Source organism: Protomyctophum bolini, assembly GCF_963924005.1.
Source record: "Protomyctophum bolini genome assembly, chromosome: 24".
Lineage (NCBI taxonomy): Eukaryota > Metazoa > Chordata > Actinopteri > Myctophiformes > Myctophidae > Protomyctophum > Protomyctophum bolini.
In genome coordinates this window covers 17060269-17076413 of record NC_137885.1, presented here as the reverse complement: position 1 = coordinate 17076413, position 16145 = coordinate 17060269, and the positions used below count along the sequence as shown (strand labels likewise).

General features: G+C 45.8%; 2 protein-coding genes across 2 annotated transcripts; both read left to right on the top strand.

Annotated features, from left to right (window-relative positions):
* Positions 1–4022: 4022 nt before the first annotated feature.
* LOC308311794 (solute carrier family 25 member 53-like) lies at positions 4023–7181 on the top strand (the record flags this gene model as incomplete). Its single annotated transcript, XM_080758571.1, has 2 exons — positions 4023–4601; positions 6291–7181. 2 exons carry the CDS (start codon positions 4023–4025, stop codon positions 7179–7181), a joined length of 1470 nt encoding a protein of 489 aa, XP_080614697.1.
* Positions 7182–11026: 3845 nt separating this feature from the next.
* tmsb4x (thymosin beta 4 X-linked) lies at positions 11027–13697 on the top strand. Its single transcript, XM_080758040.1, has 3 exons — positions 11027–11165; positions 12308–12420; positions 12660–13697. Exons 2-3 carry the CDS (start codon positions 12321–12323, stop codon positions 12689–12691), a joined length of 132 nt encoding a protein of 43 aa, XP_080614166.1. The 5' UTR covers positions 11027–11165; positions 12308–12320; the 3' UTR covers positions 12692–13697.
* Positions 13698–16145: the final 2448 nt, after the last annotated feature.

Here is a 16145-nt window from a genome sequence, read left to right as displayed (position 1 = left end):
GGAGAATTGGACAGGCAGGCAGACAGCTACTCATGGACAATTGGACAGGAAGGCAGACAGCTACTCATAGACAGACAGACAGCTACTCATGGACAATTGGACAGGCAGGAAGGCAGACAGCTACTCATAGACAGACAGACAGCTACTCATGGACAATTGGACAGGCAGGCAGACAGCTACTCATAGACAGACAGACAGCTACTCATGGACAATTGGACAGGCAGGAAGGCAGACAGCTATACTCATAGACAGGCAGACAGACAGCTACTCATGGACAATTAGGCAGGCAGGCAGACAGCTACTCATAGACAGGCATACAGACAGCTACTCATGGACAATTAGGCAGGCAGGCAGACAGCTACTCAGACAGGCAGACAGACAGCTACTCATGGACAATTGGACAGGCAGGCAGGCAGACAGACAGACAGCTACTCATAGACAGGCAGACAGTAAGACAGCTACTCATTGACAGACAGACAAATAACTACTCATGGACAGACAGACAGACAGACAGGCAGGCAGGCAGGCAGGCAAAGAGCTACTCATGTTATGTTATTATAACAGCTACTCATGTTATGTGCAATAATTTGTGCAGTTATGGAAACAGCTCTTTGTGTTTATGCAAGAAAATGTAACACATTTATTTATTTACATATTGTGTGCATGCACATTGTACTTTGATACATTTTGCGAAAATAAAGCAATTGAAAGAGAGAAGTTATCAAGTATCATTAATGTCGTAATTTTATCTACTGGCCCCTGGCCCCTTGCCATTTTTGTAATGTGGCCCACAGGTAAATCTATTTGAGTATCCCTGCTATAATCGATTCTCGCAATATACAGCTTTAACCTTTTAACCAAAAAAAGAAAAGAAGGAAAAAGGCCATATAAAGGCCATATACAGTATATATGGTCATGTGAGTTATAATTAACAGGTTTGAGCATTAACACCTGTTATTTTCTTTAGGCTTGAGAGCTGAAATGGTGTGGTTTGCACAGACCAGGTGTTAGAAACTCATTACCAAGAGAATGAAGCAGTGGCTTCAATCCATGTATCTCCTATGGTGCCTTCTGACCAGTCACTGAACCATCATCACTGATGAGCCAAGCTAGCAGCCTCCTCACAAGCATGGCTTGAAATGGAACTATACACGTGTGACTGGGGAGTTTCATTCAACCTCGTTTTCCAATAATGTGGATCAGCTGCTGTTTGTTTTCACTCGTGAATGGATCTTCAAAATGTTAACTTTTCAAAAGTGTATGGTAAGATGCCTCATTATTTGCTGTATAACGTGTCATTTAACATCTTCTCAAAGATCTTTGTTTCTGTCAGTCCTATACTCCAGTCCTTAGCACTTAACCTAGATGTGCAGTCATGCAGACATGTCTTGGTCATTTGCTCTCATGTTTGTGTTACTAAAGCTTGTTTCTTTCTTGACCACAATGTTAAAAACTTGGATGGCATGTTATTTAGATACTGTAGCTGCTATAGGTTCAATGACTGGCCGGACTTAAGTAAAAGTATCAATACTGCAATCTCCTAGAAATCTCTAGAAATACTGTAAAAGTAAAGTAAAAGTCCGGAATTTAAAATGTACTTGAGGGAAAGTACAAAAGTGAAGTACAAATACCTCAAAACTGTAGGCCTACTTAAATAAATGTACTTTAAGTAATGTTACTTTCCACCATGCGCTGCTGGCTGCTCACTGCTCGCTCTACATTGTATTAGGCCTACCTGCTATCACATCACATTGTAAGTGTTTATAAAAAACATTTTGTTCAAACCATAGGTTATGTGTTTTAGCTCCTTAGATTGCAATGTACGTTGGTTTATATATGTTGGTCTCAATAGTTCTGCCGGTATAACCACATGAACCCTCTATGTCCCTATTGTAGGCAGGGCAAAATGGGCAAACATTCATTTGAAAAACAGCAGATCTACAAGCTCACAATGCATCGCAACACAGCATGCCGTGAGACATGTAGCCTACTGTAGATTGGCTATTTTCGGCAGAGAGATTTGGTGTGGAAGGGGGAAAATAACAGGCCAAGGTATTAATAGACCCCAGGGGGACACCTGGGTCAAAGCTCACCGGGGTTAAGGAGGTACAGCTGCCGGTTTGGGAGTTGAAAGGTTTCCGGTTTGATCCCACACCTCCGCCTGGGTTATCATTTTGAAGTGTCTTTCACCAAAAGTTTGAGAACCATGTCCTACAGGACATTACATTTATTGAAGCCATGAGCTCATCACGTTCATTTTGTAATGATGAGATCAACATGCATCACATTATGGCCCGTTGTTGTGAGCTCGTAGATTATTGATTTTCAAGTAGCCAATGTATAAAATCAAAGGTCAAAGGTGTTTTTGTTGCTATTTAGCTGGGGTCCCCCTCAAGGACCCCCGTGGCGTCCCCGGACCCAACTGTGAGAACCACTGCTACAGTATAGCAGTGTTTAATTTTTGGACATACAGTATAAGGTTTACAGCCAACAGCAACGTTATTCACACACTGATTGTTCCAAAATGATTGTTCCAAAATCCAAAATGTGTTCCCAGTAGCTTTTTCTAGAGCAGTGGTTTTCAAACGGGGGTCCGGGGAGCCCTGAGGTGCCCTTGAGAGGGTTCTAAGGCAAGGGGGTCTTAGACCCTCTATTGAATCATCGTCCAAAAATAGCAGACCAAGTGCAGTGATTTTTTTTCTTCAGTTTTTCATGTGTTTATGAGGTGACAGTACTTCATTAGACCCCTTGGTGCAGGTTTATATATATATATATATAATTTAAGGTTGAAACCTTGAAAAAAATCTCCAAAGTAACTATAGTAACCAAATCTTTTAAATAATTGTAGCGGAGTAAAAGTTACATATTTTGTCTCTGAGATGTAGTAGAAGGAAAAGTATTGGAAATACTCAAGTAAGGTACAAACACCTCAAAATGTATCCTCAAGTACTACAGTAAATGCACTTATGTTACTTTACACCACTGGTGACTTTCCTGTGTCTTTTACGTACCATAAGGGACGTCTCGGAAGGAGAGTTGAAGAAGGACCACATCACACAATAATGCACGTAGTACAAACCAGCTGCAGTGACGGGTCCGTTGAGCTGCTGCGTGCTTGTCTGCTGTGATCACAACACAAGAGGTGTTCAGCTCTGTTCCTCAACTCATCTGCATAAAGGTATACGCTTATTCATGGAAGGACTGGCCCGTCTCGGGCCATTATATATCTGCACGAACGCACGCACGCACGCACGCACGCACACACACACACACACACACACACACACACACACACACACACACACACACACACACACACACGAATACCTTGTACAAAGGACATAACACTGCCAGTGCAGTCAGACAATAGGAGAACAGCCAGATACAAAGTGCATAGAAGGCAAAACATTGTTACATACAGTATAGTTGACATACTTGTCAGACACAGCAGTCATAAATCATGAATAAAGGAAACAACGCCTCCTCCAAAATCTAAATTGAGCGGCTACCTATACCTAATGGCTGACACTGAGCAATACCTTGCTAGCTGCTTGACCCTCCTTTTGGAGAGGCCGGCCATTTGTAGGCCCCTCACAACCAACTTGTGCACATGCCCATGGCTGCCAAAGATAAACATACATCTGTTGTTATGATCTGACTGTGAACTGTGTAAGTTACCCTTATTTTGTAGTGTGTCTTAGTATTTCCGGTTTTGCCTAGTTGTTGCCTGTCTTGTCTCGCCTCTTTCCCTGTTACACCTGTCTCCATTTCTGTCGTTAGCCGGCAGTTGCCTGATTACACTCACCTGTGTCTATAAGTACTGGACTCATTCTGCTCTCACACTGCCAGATCAAAGTTGATGTTACTTTGTGTTCCTGCCTGTTTTGTCCTGCTGTTGCCTCGTCATGTAAGCTGTTATATGTTTTTTGCTCTAATAAATACTGGACTTTACCTGCCTGCCTGCTTGTTCTGCATCTGGGTCCACAACCTGACACACATCGTGACCGTTTGATCTGGCCAACATGGACCCAACAGAACTCCAGGACATTGATGCTGACCTACTAGCTATCAAGAGCTATGTGGACTCAGCTGTTAAGAACACCTCCTGTATTAAACAGCAGGAGACTGCGCTCAGGATGGCTCTTAAGGAGGTTTTTTGTTTCATGAAGAAGAGACCAGGTCTCGCAAGATTGGTGGATGGAACGGCCAGACAATTAACTTCCATATTAGCATCCTTGCTATCCAGCAACCATCTTCGACCTGTTGGCCCCGAGCCGGCCACTCCTGTTTCCACTGATTCCCAGCCTTCTAGCCTTCAGTTGGCTTGTGACCAGCCTTCTCCAGTGGTACGGCTGGGGTTCGTGAGAATGGAACCTGCCTGTCTTGGGTCTTCAAGGAGGAGGAGTGGTCGCCGTCGCTTCCGCCAGTGCAATTGGCTGCCCAGTGTACAGGCACCCAGCGACGCCGAGACGCGGCCACCGCCGCCCAGCGACGCCGAGATGCGGCCTCCGCCACAGAGCGACACCGTGGCGCTGCCGACGCAGCACAGGCCCCCCGCCTGCAGCCCCATCACGTTCATCTGCAGCCCCGCCTGCAGCCCCGTCACGTTCATCTGCAGTCCCGCCTGCAGCCCCGCCACGTTCATCTGCAGTCCCGCCTGCAGCCCCGTCACGTTCATCTGCAGTCCCGCCTGCAGCCCCGTCACGTTCATCTGCAGTCCCGCCTGCAGCCCCATCACGTTCATCTGCAGTCCCGCCTGCAGCCCCGTCACGTTCATCTGCAGTCCCGCCTGCAGCCCCGTCACGTTCATCTGCAGTCCCGCCTGCAGCCCCGTCACGTCCATCTGCAGTCCCGCCTGCAGCCCCATCACGTTCATCTGCAGTCCCGCCTGCAGCCCCGCCACGTTCATCTGCAGTCCCGCCTGCAGCCCCGTCACGTCCATCTGCAGTCCCGCCTGCCGGCAGCGGGACCCCGGGGGTGTTTTTCAGCTCCCTGACCCACAATCTGTTCCTAACCCTCATGTTAACCCAGTGCCTAGCCCTGTCTTTGGTGTTCCTCCATTTGTCAGTTCCCCTGTTACTAGGGTTGCTAGCTCTCACTTTGCCCAGTCTGCTAGCCCTAGTTACCCTGCCCTGCCTAGTTGCTTGTCTTTATGTCTGCCTGTCTGTGTGTCTGCTAGTCTGTCTGCTAGTTCTTTTGTTTGTCAGACTACCCCCCGGTCCTCTAGCCTTCTGTCTGACTTTTCTACCTATTTGACTTTATGTCAAATTACTTGTTTGTCTGCCTGTCTACCTATATGTCAGGTCACTTGTCAGTTCCTTGGTTTGTCTTCCTTTTTGTCTGTCTGTCTGTCTATCTGTCTGTCAGCCTGTCTGACTGCGTGTCTGCCTGCATGTTTGTCTGTCTGTCTGTCTGTCTGTCTATCTGTCTGTCAGTCTGTCTGACTGCGTGTCTGCCTGCATGTTTGTCTGTGTGTCTCCCTATCGGTTAGAATTTAGTTCCCCAGATAGTCCAGTTCCATTTCCTTTAACACTGTGAGTGTACCTTTTTTTCTTGCCCTGCCCCAAGTCTATCAGAAAGTGTTGACTTTGTGTTGTTCTTGCCCTTGCAGTTTTTTTTGTCCTACCATGCCTAAGGCCAGTCCAGTGTTTTTTTTTTCTTCTCCTACATGTTTGAGCTTGTAGATCTGTTTTTGCCCTGCCTGCCCTATGTTTTGTTTTGTGCCTGTGTCCCTCCTTTTCCAAACCCCCTCCACCCACCCTGCTTGGTATTTTGATGTTTTGTTTGGGATGTTTGGTACCCATCCCTTGGGGGGAGGTACTGTTATGATCTGACTGTGAACTGTGTAAGTTACCCTTATTTTGTAGTGTGTCTTAGTATTTCCGGTTTTGCCTAGTTAGTTGCCTGTCTTCTCTCGCCTCTTTCCCTGTTACACCTGTCTCCATTTCTGTCGTTAGCCGGCAGTTGCCTGATTACACTCACCTGTGTCTATAAGTACTGGACTCATTCTGCTCTCACACTGCCAGATCAAAGTTGATGTTACTTTGTGTTCCTGCCTGTTTTGTCCTGCTGTTGCCTCGTCATGTAAGCTGTTATATGTTTTTTGCTCTAATAAATACTGGACTTTACCTGCCTGCCTGCTTGTTCTGCATCTGGGTCCACAACCTGACACACATCGTGACATCTGTAGCCTATAGCTGAGAGATGGTCTGCTCTGTGTTGATAGTTAGAGAACAGAGTATTTTATTGAAATGGGTGTTTTGTCTCTGATCTATGTTTGTGCTTTGCAGATGGGGCGGGTTGCTGCTGGTCGTACACAAGACGAGGAGCGCCGGGCGGCCAGCCGGATGTCTGGCCTCCAAAGCTACATGGACGGTGGAAGGTCCACTCTGATCTCCAGCCTCTCCACGGGTATCGTGTTCCCCATCAACAAGACCGTGTTCCGCCAGCAGCTCCACAACACAGCCGTCCTCCAGGCAGTGGCACAGCTGTACAGAGAGGGTCCCCGGAAGCTGTACCGAGGTCTGACGCCGCGCATGCTGATGAAGATGGTGCAGGGGATGCTGCTTTTCGGCGTCCAGGACAATCTCCTCCGCCGGCTCTCCGCGTCACCCGTCGCCGGCGTCCCGCCGTCCGCTCGCCCGGCGCTAGCGGGCTTGGGCGCCGGCCTGGTGGAGGCTCTGGTACTGGCTCCGTTCGAGCGTGTCCAGAACGTGCTGCAGAACGGCCAGAATGACCGGTGTCTGCCCACGCAGAGGAGCGTGCTGGCAAAGCTGAGCTCCGAGAGGCTGGCCTCGGGCTTCTACAGAGCCTTTCTGCCCATAGCAGTCCGCAACGCCCTGGGGAGCTGCCTGTTCTTCGGCCTGAGGGACGGGCCCTGTGCGTTCGCCGAGGCGTGGGGCCTCGGGCCGGCCACCGCTGCGTTCGTGACCGGCACGCTGATCTCCGTGCCTGTCAGCCTGGCTGGGTATCCTCTCTCCGTGCTGGTGGCCAACATGCAGGCCCTGCCGCCGGACGGCCAGACGGCAGGAGTGCGGGCGTGCTGGATGAGGCTGTGGGAGTCTCGGCAGCGGCGCGTGACCCTGCTGTACCGCGGCGGCTCGCTGGTCATGCTGCACTCGTGTGTCACGTGGGGACTCACCAACGGCATATATGAGCACCTGCGGACATGCAGAGGCTGACCTACAAGCTTGTAGATCTGCTATTTTCATTTTTATACACTAACATGTATAGGGGCTGAAGTGGTTAATGTTTGTTTTGTAATAGGCTAATAATCCAAATCTACAAAGTAACTATAGTAACTAAAGTTCTCAAACAATTGTAGTGGAGTAAAAGTACAATGTTTGTCTCTGAGATGTAGTGGAGTTAGTGGAGTAGTAATTAGGTATTAGGTATTGGAAATTGGATTTAGAGTTTAGAGTTTTATTAGGATCCCCATTAGCTGGTGCATAGCAGCAGCTAATCTTCCCGGGGTCCACTTTACTCAAGTAAAGTACAAATACCTCAAATTTGTATTTAAGTACAGTACTTAAGTAAATGTACTTAGTTACTTTCCACCACTGCTAACCACACAGTCACATCAAGCGGCTTCAAGTCCCATCCACTCCCGTTATGAGGGGGAAAACCGGAAACACTTTTCTACCCACGCTACAAGTTGAAGTGGGTAGAAAAGTGTGTCATCAACCAGGGGTTTATTGATTGTAATGTTTATTTGAATAAAGCTATTTAAAAAAAACCCAATATAAACAGAAACGTCAGAATAACAAGCAGTACAAAATAATTTAAAAAAGCTAATTCAAAAGGAGTGAGAAGAAGCATACCGTAGCTTATTGTTCCCACCCCCTTTCCATCAATACTAAATATCATTCAATAATCTATTCAATACTTGTATAACTAAATCTGTGATATCTATGCATACAAATGAACACACACACACACACACCTAGTGAGATCCCGCACCTTCTTCATCCATGTAGCTCATTAAAATCATGTCTTTGAGTTTAAGTTTAAACATTTTTAACTTAAAACGTAAAACCATTCCATAATCTCACCCCAGAATTGGAATTGCAAAAACGTTTTCTGGTTGTATGTACACCTAAATTGAACTTTAAAGTTGCAATTTGATTTTCCCCTTAAATTATAATCCCCCTCCTGGTCTAGTCTAAACAATTTTTGTATGTTACCTGGTACTAACATATTGTTAGCTTTGTACATTACTTGTGCTGTTTGGTAGACCACAATGTCAATACATTTTAGAATTTTTGACTCTAAAGAAAAAGCTTGTTTGTATGCTCCTGATAACCCACATTGTGTATTATTCGAATTGCTCTTTTTTGTAGGGTTATTACTGTGTTTAAAACCCCGGAAGTGATGTCTGATGTGAAAGGTAGTAGAATGTCAATTACAGGACGTGATCATTCAGACTGCCAGTAAAACAACTACAGAAAGGAATGTTACAGAAGGCCTGCAGTGCATAAATAAGCCCCTGATGAGTCATTACAAAGAGCAATGCACATTTGAGAAGTCAGTGTTGTAGAAACCATAGGCACTGCCTGGTCGACAGAGATGGGAGGGGGGTGGGGGGATATCATCCGTGTGACTCATCTCATCTGACCATTATGGCCAGATGAGTCATCCTTTACCATAATCCACAAGTGGGCGAGTGGTTGTGTGATGTAGGTAGCGTACACCAAGAGAACAATAGGTCTGACAATAGGTCTAACAATAGGTCTGAATGCTTGATGTCTGGTCCGGTGACAATTCTATTGGGGTGACCAATAGGGGTGACCATTAGGGGTGTAACGATATTATAATTAGTAACTGTATCGAAATATCCATTTTAATAAATAAATAAATCTAAGTATATCGATGTGTAAACGGCAAATATCGAATCGTATCGTTTGACTTTGTATAGTATCGTTTTGCAATAGAAATAATCGGTATCGAATCGTTTTGCAATGGAAATAATCAATTTAATCAATACTAAGTATGTGTGCATTGCATTTAGCAATTTTAAGAAGAAAAAAGATCAGTTGAATTACTTTTCCATTCCATAGCTACACTTGGTCTATCGATAAATGTATGTATTCTCTGTGTTCATGCCAAGGTGTGCATGGTTACAATATCCAACTATTTGCCAGAGAATCACTGTGTTTACTTTATTTATATCCATAATAATAAATCTTACCCTTAAAAAACCTGCACTATCCACACGTTTCACGCATATTTAATGTATTGCTGAATAGTTACTGTATCGATTTCAAATCATTGAATCATATCGTATCGCCACAATGAACCAATATTGTCCCATGTATCGTATCGTCAACCATGTATCGTGATCCACATTTTGGTGGCATAGGAGCGAAATTAATTTAGTCCCTTGTTTGTGCCGAATCTGGGTTGAACATGGTTTGTTGAACTTCATTGACATTAAGGAAGTATTTGGACAGGGTATCTTATTGGTGGTGTTGTTGTAGCGAATCTTGTGGACCAGACCCATTGCAAGATGCTGTACTCTGTCGTCAACCCTAAGCCATTCCATTAGCCTGTCAAAGTGGGCAGGGGTTAGGTGGGTTCGGGGAGTGAGGCCAAGTAGTAGCCTGACCAGTTTGTTTTGAGAAGTCTGGAGGACTGGAGCCTTGTTTTAAGGGCCTTTGAGGTGCTGGTACCAAGAGTCTTATAGAAACCTTAGTACAAGGTCTCCTGTTAGGGTCTTCAAGGTGTTTTTGTTGACCAGAGAGGAGATCCTGTATAGTAATGTTGTTCTTTGGTTGACTTTTTTTATTACGATGATATGGTAATGGTATCATTGGTATGAAGATAGATAGACAGACAGACATTGCAATTGCCCAGTAGGCCGATCTCTATGCTATGTGACATTGTGACACTAATTTAAGTCATTTGATATTGGTTTGACTGAGGTCTCCTCCCTCAGTCCCTCAGCTCCTCTGCTGACTGTGCTGAGTAATGTGCAGGCACAGGAAAGACATTAACCACCTCACCTGTGTTTAATAATTTGAGATTGAGTCGTGGCCCCGCCCTGGTGCCAATGTGAGACGCTAGCCCCGGGGCTTGACTAATGTTTGTTAACTTGTGACACTGAGAAATATTATTATGCAACATTGCATCTCCGCGATCTATTTGTAAACACGAGTCCGAGGCACTAATAATATGGGACCAATTCAACAACCACCGGAGGACGAGTTCAACAACAACAACAACAACAACAACAAGAGCCGTTCTAGGGCTAGCTTGGAAACAGCGATTCAGCACATTGACCAATTTGAACTTGGATTCGGACCTGCTTCAGAGAGGGCCGTGACGTGAGTAACACGGGAACATTATGAATTAAACGCTGCGCTCTGAGTCTGAATCGTAAATTAAGTTTAGTTAATTTATGAACTGTCGACTCTCGCTTCAGAGCAACAGCTAGGTTTAGGGCAGGTGTGTAGTAAATTAATTCTCCACATGATGGCGCCGAGCCGCCGACGGTCTCTACATGCATACGTGTGAATCAGAAAACAGAATAGAAAGTGACCATGCTGAAATCACAAACAACTCACGTTCGGTTCTCTCTCTGCCCGCTGTGTTAAAAACTGAAGTGTATTTCTGCTTTGAATATGTGTTAGATTTCAGAGACATAATGTTCATGCAGCATTACATTACATTTTATAATACAGTCTCAAAATGTTCTCTTGTTAAGTTTAGATCCCATAGCCCAGATGGACTGTGTGTGTGAGTGTGTGTGTGTGTGTGTGTGTGTGTGAGAGTGTGAGAGTGTGAGTGAGAGAGAGAGAGAGAGAGAGAGAGAGAGAGAGACAGACAGACAGTGTGCGCGCGGCGTGTATGTGTGTCTTGTGTGTTTGTTAGGCTATTATTATTATTATTAATAATAGGCTAGTAGGCCTAGTTGTTTGTTTCCCCACATTGTATCGCCGTCAAAGGTTGCCTTGACAACCAACTGACCAATGACAACGCTCTGCGTCCCTGCGGCGCATGGGATGCAGACTCCTCCATCCTCCCACCCAGAAGACGAGAGGCTGGTGCCTGGTGACGTCGGGTTGCCTCATTAGCATTTTTCGGAGTATATTTAATGGTTGCGCAGGAACGCGCCATACTGCTGCAAACCCTTACAACAGACTTTCTTCCCCTCAAGTCCAACTCCGGTAAGCAACCATGAAATAGTTCTAATAGTCTGATCAACATCTTCTTCTTAAACCTATAAACTGTCACTGGAGAAAACCATATCAGACATTTGGTTAAGATGGATATATACTGCAGTGGCATTCATTTTTGGACTGTCAAAGAGTCGAGGAACGACCGAAAAAAATGTGACTATAATGGTGTATTGTTTTTTTTCATGGATGTCAACTGTTTTTGACGGCGATCGACCGCTTATAACTGTAATACGGTGACCACAGGGGAGGGGAAAGGATTGGAACGCACACCTCTTCTCTTCGGCACAGATTTTAGGCGTAGCAGCCAGCAGCGCATTTCCTTTGTTAGACCGTTACATGTGATGATGATGATGGGTGAGGTGCAGAAATGTTGTTCCGCAAAAATGATGATAATGCGCATTTACGAACGGTATGATTTAATGCGGTTATTGTTGGCAAAAGTCCTACTCGTGACTAATTGAACGGGTATTTATTGATGCGTTAGGAAGGTGGACTTGACTCCCGTTGAATGAGGATAATGCAGAATATGGGCGGTGGTTCCTCAGATTGCCATGCTCCTCCACACAGTGTGTGCGTGTGTGACAAGTGAATTTGCGCATGCACGTGGAAAGTCCCCCACAATTCATAGACAGAAGCCATAAATTACTATGAAATTACATATTTATTTCACTTTTTTCAGATTATCTTATTTTTTTTTAAAGAAAGACATTGTAGATGGTATATGGTCTTATTTCGGGCCACCTTTCAGTCTTTGCACCCTATTGTTATGTAAATTATCCTTTTTGTTCATTGTTCAGCAATGTGCAACACATAGCCTGATTTAGGCTATACTTCATGGTATGACAGTGTTGTGTACCAGAGAAATGGCCCAAGCTCGCACAGAGCTTGTAGATGTGCTGTTTTCATGTAAATCAAGGCTTTTAGATAACGGGGCTGGGCTGGCCGGGATCACACACTGTGCAAGAACCGCAGGCCAACAAAAGAATGCGGACGCAACCTGCTTGCACAGTCAGTGAGGCAGGCAGGCGGCCAGCTGGAAGGCTTTGAGGAATATAAAGAAGGGGGGGGGGGGAGCGTTTCATGTCTTCTGCGGTCTCTAAAACGGTATGTCTGAACTCGTTTCCCGACAGATACACTGCAACCATGAGCGACAAGCCAGACATCTCAGAGGTGACCAGCTTCGACAAGACGAAGTTGAAGAAGACGGAGACCCAGGAGAAGAACCCCCTGCCCTCGAAAGAAAGTAAGACCCTCCTCGCAGTTATTAATTATGCAATATGGCTTTGGGGTGTGTGTGTGTGTGAGGTGATGACACATCTCTATTGTGTTGTTGTATAAAGTTCTCGCACTTGATGTTGTGCTTTACAGCAGGCCTGCAGTCACATCAGACTGTACAGGCGTTTTGTTTAGTTCATGTAAAACAAACAATTGTTGGGTGGAAACGATCTCACATCCTCTCTCTCTCTTTCTTCCTCTTCGCAGCCATCGAACAGGAGAAGCAGGCCTCTTCGTGAAGCCCCTCCCTGCCCGTCATGCACTGTCCACCCTCTCCTCCCGCATTGCCTTCTTTTCACGTCACTTCTTTTTAGCTGTATAACTTTGTAAACCGAAATTGTGAACCGACAATGGCGACGACCAAAACAACGACAACGGAACTGCACGGTCTGCGAAACGAAAAGAGCGGATGACGACGTCTCAACATCCGAGGAGGGGGGAGAGAGAGCCCCCGCCCCCCCCCTCCCCCCCACACACACCCACCACGCGCCATTAACCCTCACTGCCTCCCACCTTGTTACTGTGATGTTCGTGTTCCTTCCGTCGAGGAGTTGAGAGAGAGAGAGAGAGAGAGCTGCGTCCGGGTGAGAGTGCAGGAGATGTTTCCCAACCACCAACCTGTCACCGATTGGACCCCCCCTCCCCCCCCAAACCCCACCCCTTAGGGAAAATGGGCGTGGTCCAACCTCCCAGGAAGTACGTCACTTGTCTCTCGCCACCATCTGGCTTCCTGCTGCGGCCGTGCATTGTCACGCCACGATGCTGAGGCGTCAAGCTTTTTTCCTATTTTTATAATTTCTTTGTTGTTGGTATTGTTTTTGTCTAAAATTTCGGGGAAATGCACAACTCGTTTGTTTCTGCACTGGTTCAGTGTAATAATACCAATGTTCGTCTGCCAGAATATTTTTTTTAAAAGCTCGGTTGGGGAAAGAGTTAATGGAATCCACCTAGATGTTGGAAATAACACCCAAATGGACTTTATTTACGTTTGATATTTTTGCAATTGTATCATACTTTGGCCCTTTTTATCAATGTGATTTGGGATAGCTTTTTTATGTTGCACCCCACCTCTGATTTGTGTCAAATGAGGAAAGCAAAATATACTGGAAATTGAATCGGTGTTCGGTGAAAACAAAAGAAAATGTTTGGCGTTTTGTAAAAGTCCTGAAAACCATGTTTTTCTGCCACCAACCATTACCAATAATGGAACCACATAAAATGTAATAAAAAAGGATTTGTTACTAAGGCTTGTGTCATGAAGTGTTTCTCCTGGTGTATACTGGCATTCATATGTCAGTATATTTTGACATTCCATCAACCCTTCTTCATTCAAACATTTTATTATGGATTCACAGACTTAGGATAGCATCATTTGGAAGAGATTACTGTAGTTATTGCTTGATATAATATATACTAGCTTGCTGTTTGCTGTTTATGTCTGCTGTAGTCAATGATTGACAGCTTTTGTGATTAACCTATTTTTTACAGTAGGCCTAGTTCAAACTGTTATTGCCAAATGACCCTTAAACATTACGGAGACTGCCTTTTTGACACGGTTACACTGCATGTTTATACACACGCAAGCTGGGGGATAGAGCATTAGTGTTATCCATGAGGTAGTAGGCTATTCATTCATTGCTTCACACTTATTTCATTGCCTACATGGCCGTAGTAGTAGCACTAAGCCGATGTTGATAGAACTGACTTATTTAACTTCTAACGAGGTCGGCCTCTGAGACCAGATCTCTTGAAGACATCCGGTTCAGTCTGTTGTCATGCATTTGCAAAGACAGGAAGGAAGACATAAAGCGGGAAAACAAGTATGAAAGCATTTCTTCCTTTAAGTGTCTGCCTGAAAAACCGTGTCTATGCTAGTGTGCAGGCCGCGTAGTGCATCCTGACTGACAGAACAGCGTATTCTCAGTGGGAGATTTACTGCCTTCATCTTAAATTAGCCCTCGCTTGCAAAGCCCTAGTATTAACACAACATTACAATGGAATCTATATGCAACGCATCCATTTGTCCCGGAACAACATATTTTCAGCCCGCAGCCAAATACAGATATTTCTGGGGGTCTTTGACATGAAAAAGGTTGAGCACCACTGACATACAAACATAGGTTTTTCAGAAAACTGTTACGATCGGCGTCGGTGTCAGGTCTAAATGGGTTAACCCTGCTGTCCTATTTTGGACAAAATGTATTCTTCTTAAACTACGAGCTCACAATGCGATGTGGTCCCGCCGCTCTGATGGATGAAACACTAAAAGGTGTTGCAAAGCCAAGAGGAGTCTGGACATGTGGAAAGATCCAACATTCAACATTCTGAAAAGGACAAACAAGTCAAGACGGTTCCACACGCAGTGCCCTGATAGCAATGTGACAAGATTTATTACTGATCCCCTCACGGGCAAATGCAGTCACTAGAGCAGCCAGATTACATAACGGCACATAAAATGCTTTTAACTGGTGCGCGAAAAAGGCATCTCATAGACAGGCCACTTCTGGTGATGGATAAATGTGACGACAAAGTCTGGTTATAGTCTGGTTCAGAGACGGTGTTTCTTTAGAGGAAGAACGACCCCTTATCAAAGACACACGGCAGGTTATCAGGCTATCAGCCATTCCTTCACAGGCTGCAATAATTGCAATGCGTCTGCTTTCAGTGTGTTGTACTTACATGTAAGTGGATTGGTGTGTTAAGACAGTTGCTGTTAATAAGGCATTAATCTGTGTGTGCGCTGGTGCACGAGTTCGCTGGGGTTATGGTAGGGTTAATGGGAGGTTAGTGGGTGTGTGTGTGTGTGTGTGCTTATACACCGTATGTTTTTCGCATGGCTACTATGACATCAGCCCTGAGAGGATTACCAACTCACTCTCTCTCTCTCTCGCCCTCTCTCTCTCTCTCTCTCTCTCTCTCTCTGTCTCTCTCCCTCTCTCTCGCCCTCTATACTGTACAGTGGTGTTAAAGTGCACTGGACAATACATGTCTAATGCAGTGTGTGGCTGCGCGGTGTGGCAGGCCTACTCATTGTCTGTGAGGGCGCGTGGGACAGCGGAGGAGGGTCCCGGCCCGGGGCGAGGGCAGATGGGGGCGGGGCCCCTGCGCTCCGGGCAGGGTCGGTCCAATCACGAGCCCCATGCAGGGGCCCTCTGGGTGACTCGGTAACCCATGGCAACGACAGCTGCTGCTGCTGAGTCACTTCCTGGTCGGCTGCTGAACATTTGTTGCTCTCTTGGGCACACAGACACCAAATGCCTCCCGAGTTACAGTATACTCAACTGTATGTACTCCGACCGCAGGGATTTTAGCCGTGCCGCCTGTCTGGCGCCACGCCAGCGCCTTTGCTGTCTTTAGAATCTGGCCACGCCCGTCCAGAGCATGGCTGAACAGCAACACTGGACGCGTTTCACAATGTGGCTGAACCTGCCCTGGAGGAGAGGTGTTGCACAACCCAGCCAGGCCCTCCTTGCATGCATGGCCACAGCAGTGGATCTAATCCCAATGTTTACTGTCTGACAGGGACAATGTTTTCGCCTGTGGCAGTCTGGTTGCTGATGGCTAAGTGTAGCTCTGGTGATGTCGAATGCATTTATCTGATGTTATATTGAAATGGGTGTCGGCTATCGCCAGTTTCTGTTTCGCAGTGCAGAAACAACACCAGATCAAAGTGTGTGAGACGCAGTTATTTTC

Excerpts from the sequence above, each read along its gene's own strand:
- tmsb4x (XM_080758040.1), top strand. The coding sequence starts at position 12,321 with ATGAGCGACAAGCCAGACATCTCAGAGGTGACCAGCTTCGACAAGACG. Across the intron at positions 12,421-12,659 it reads CCCCCTGCCCTCGAAAGAAA|CCATCGAACAGGAGAAGCAG; the intron begins GTAAGACCCTCC and ends TCCTCTTCGCAG.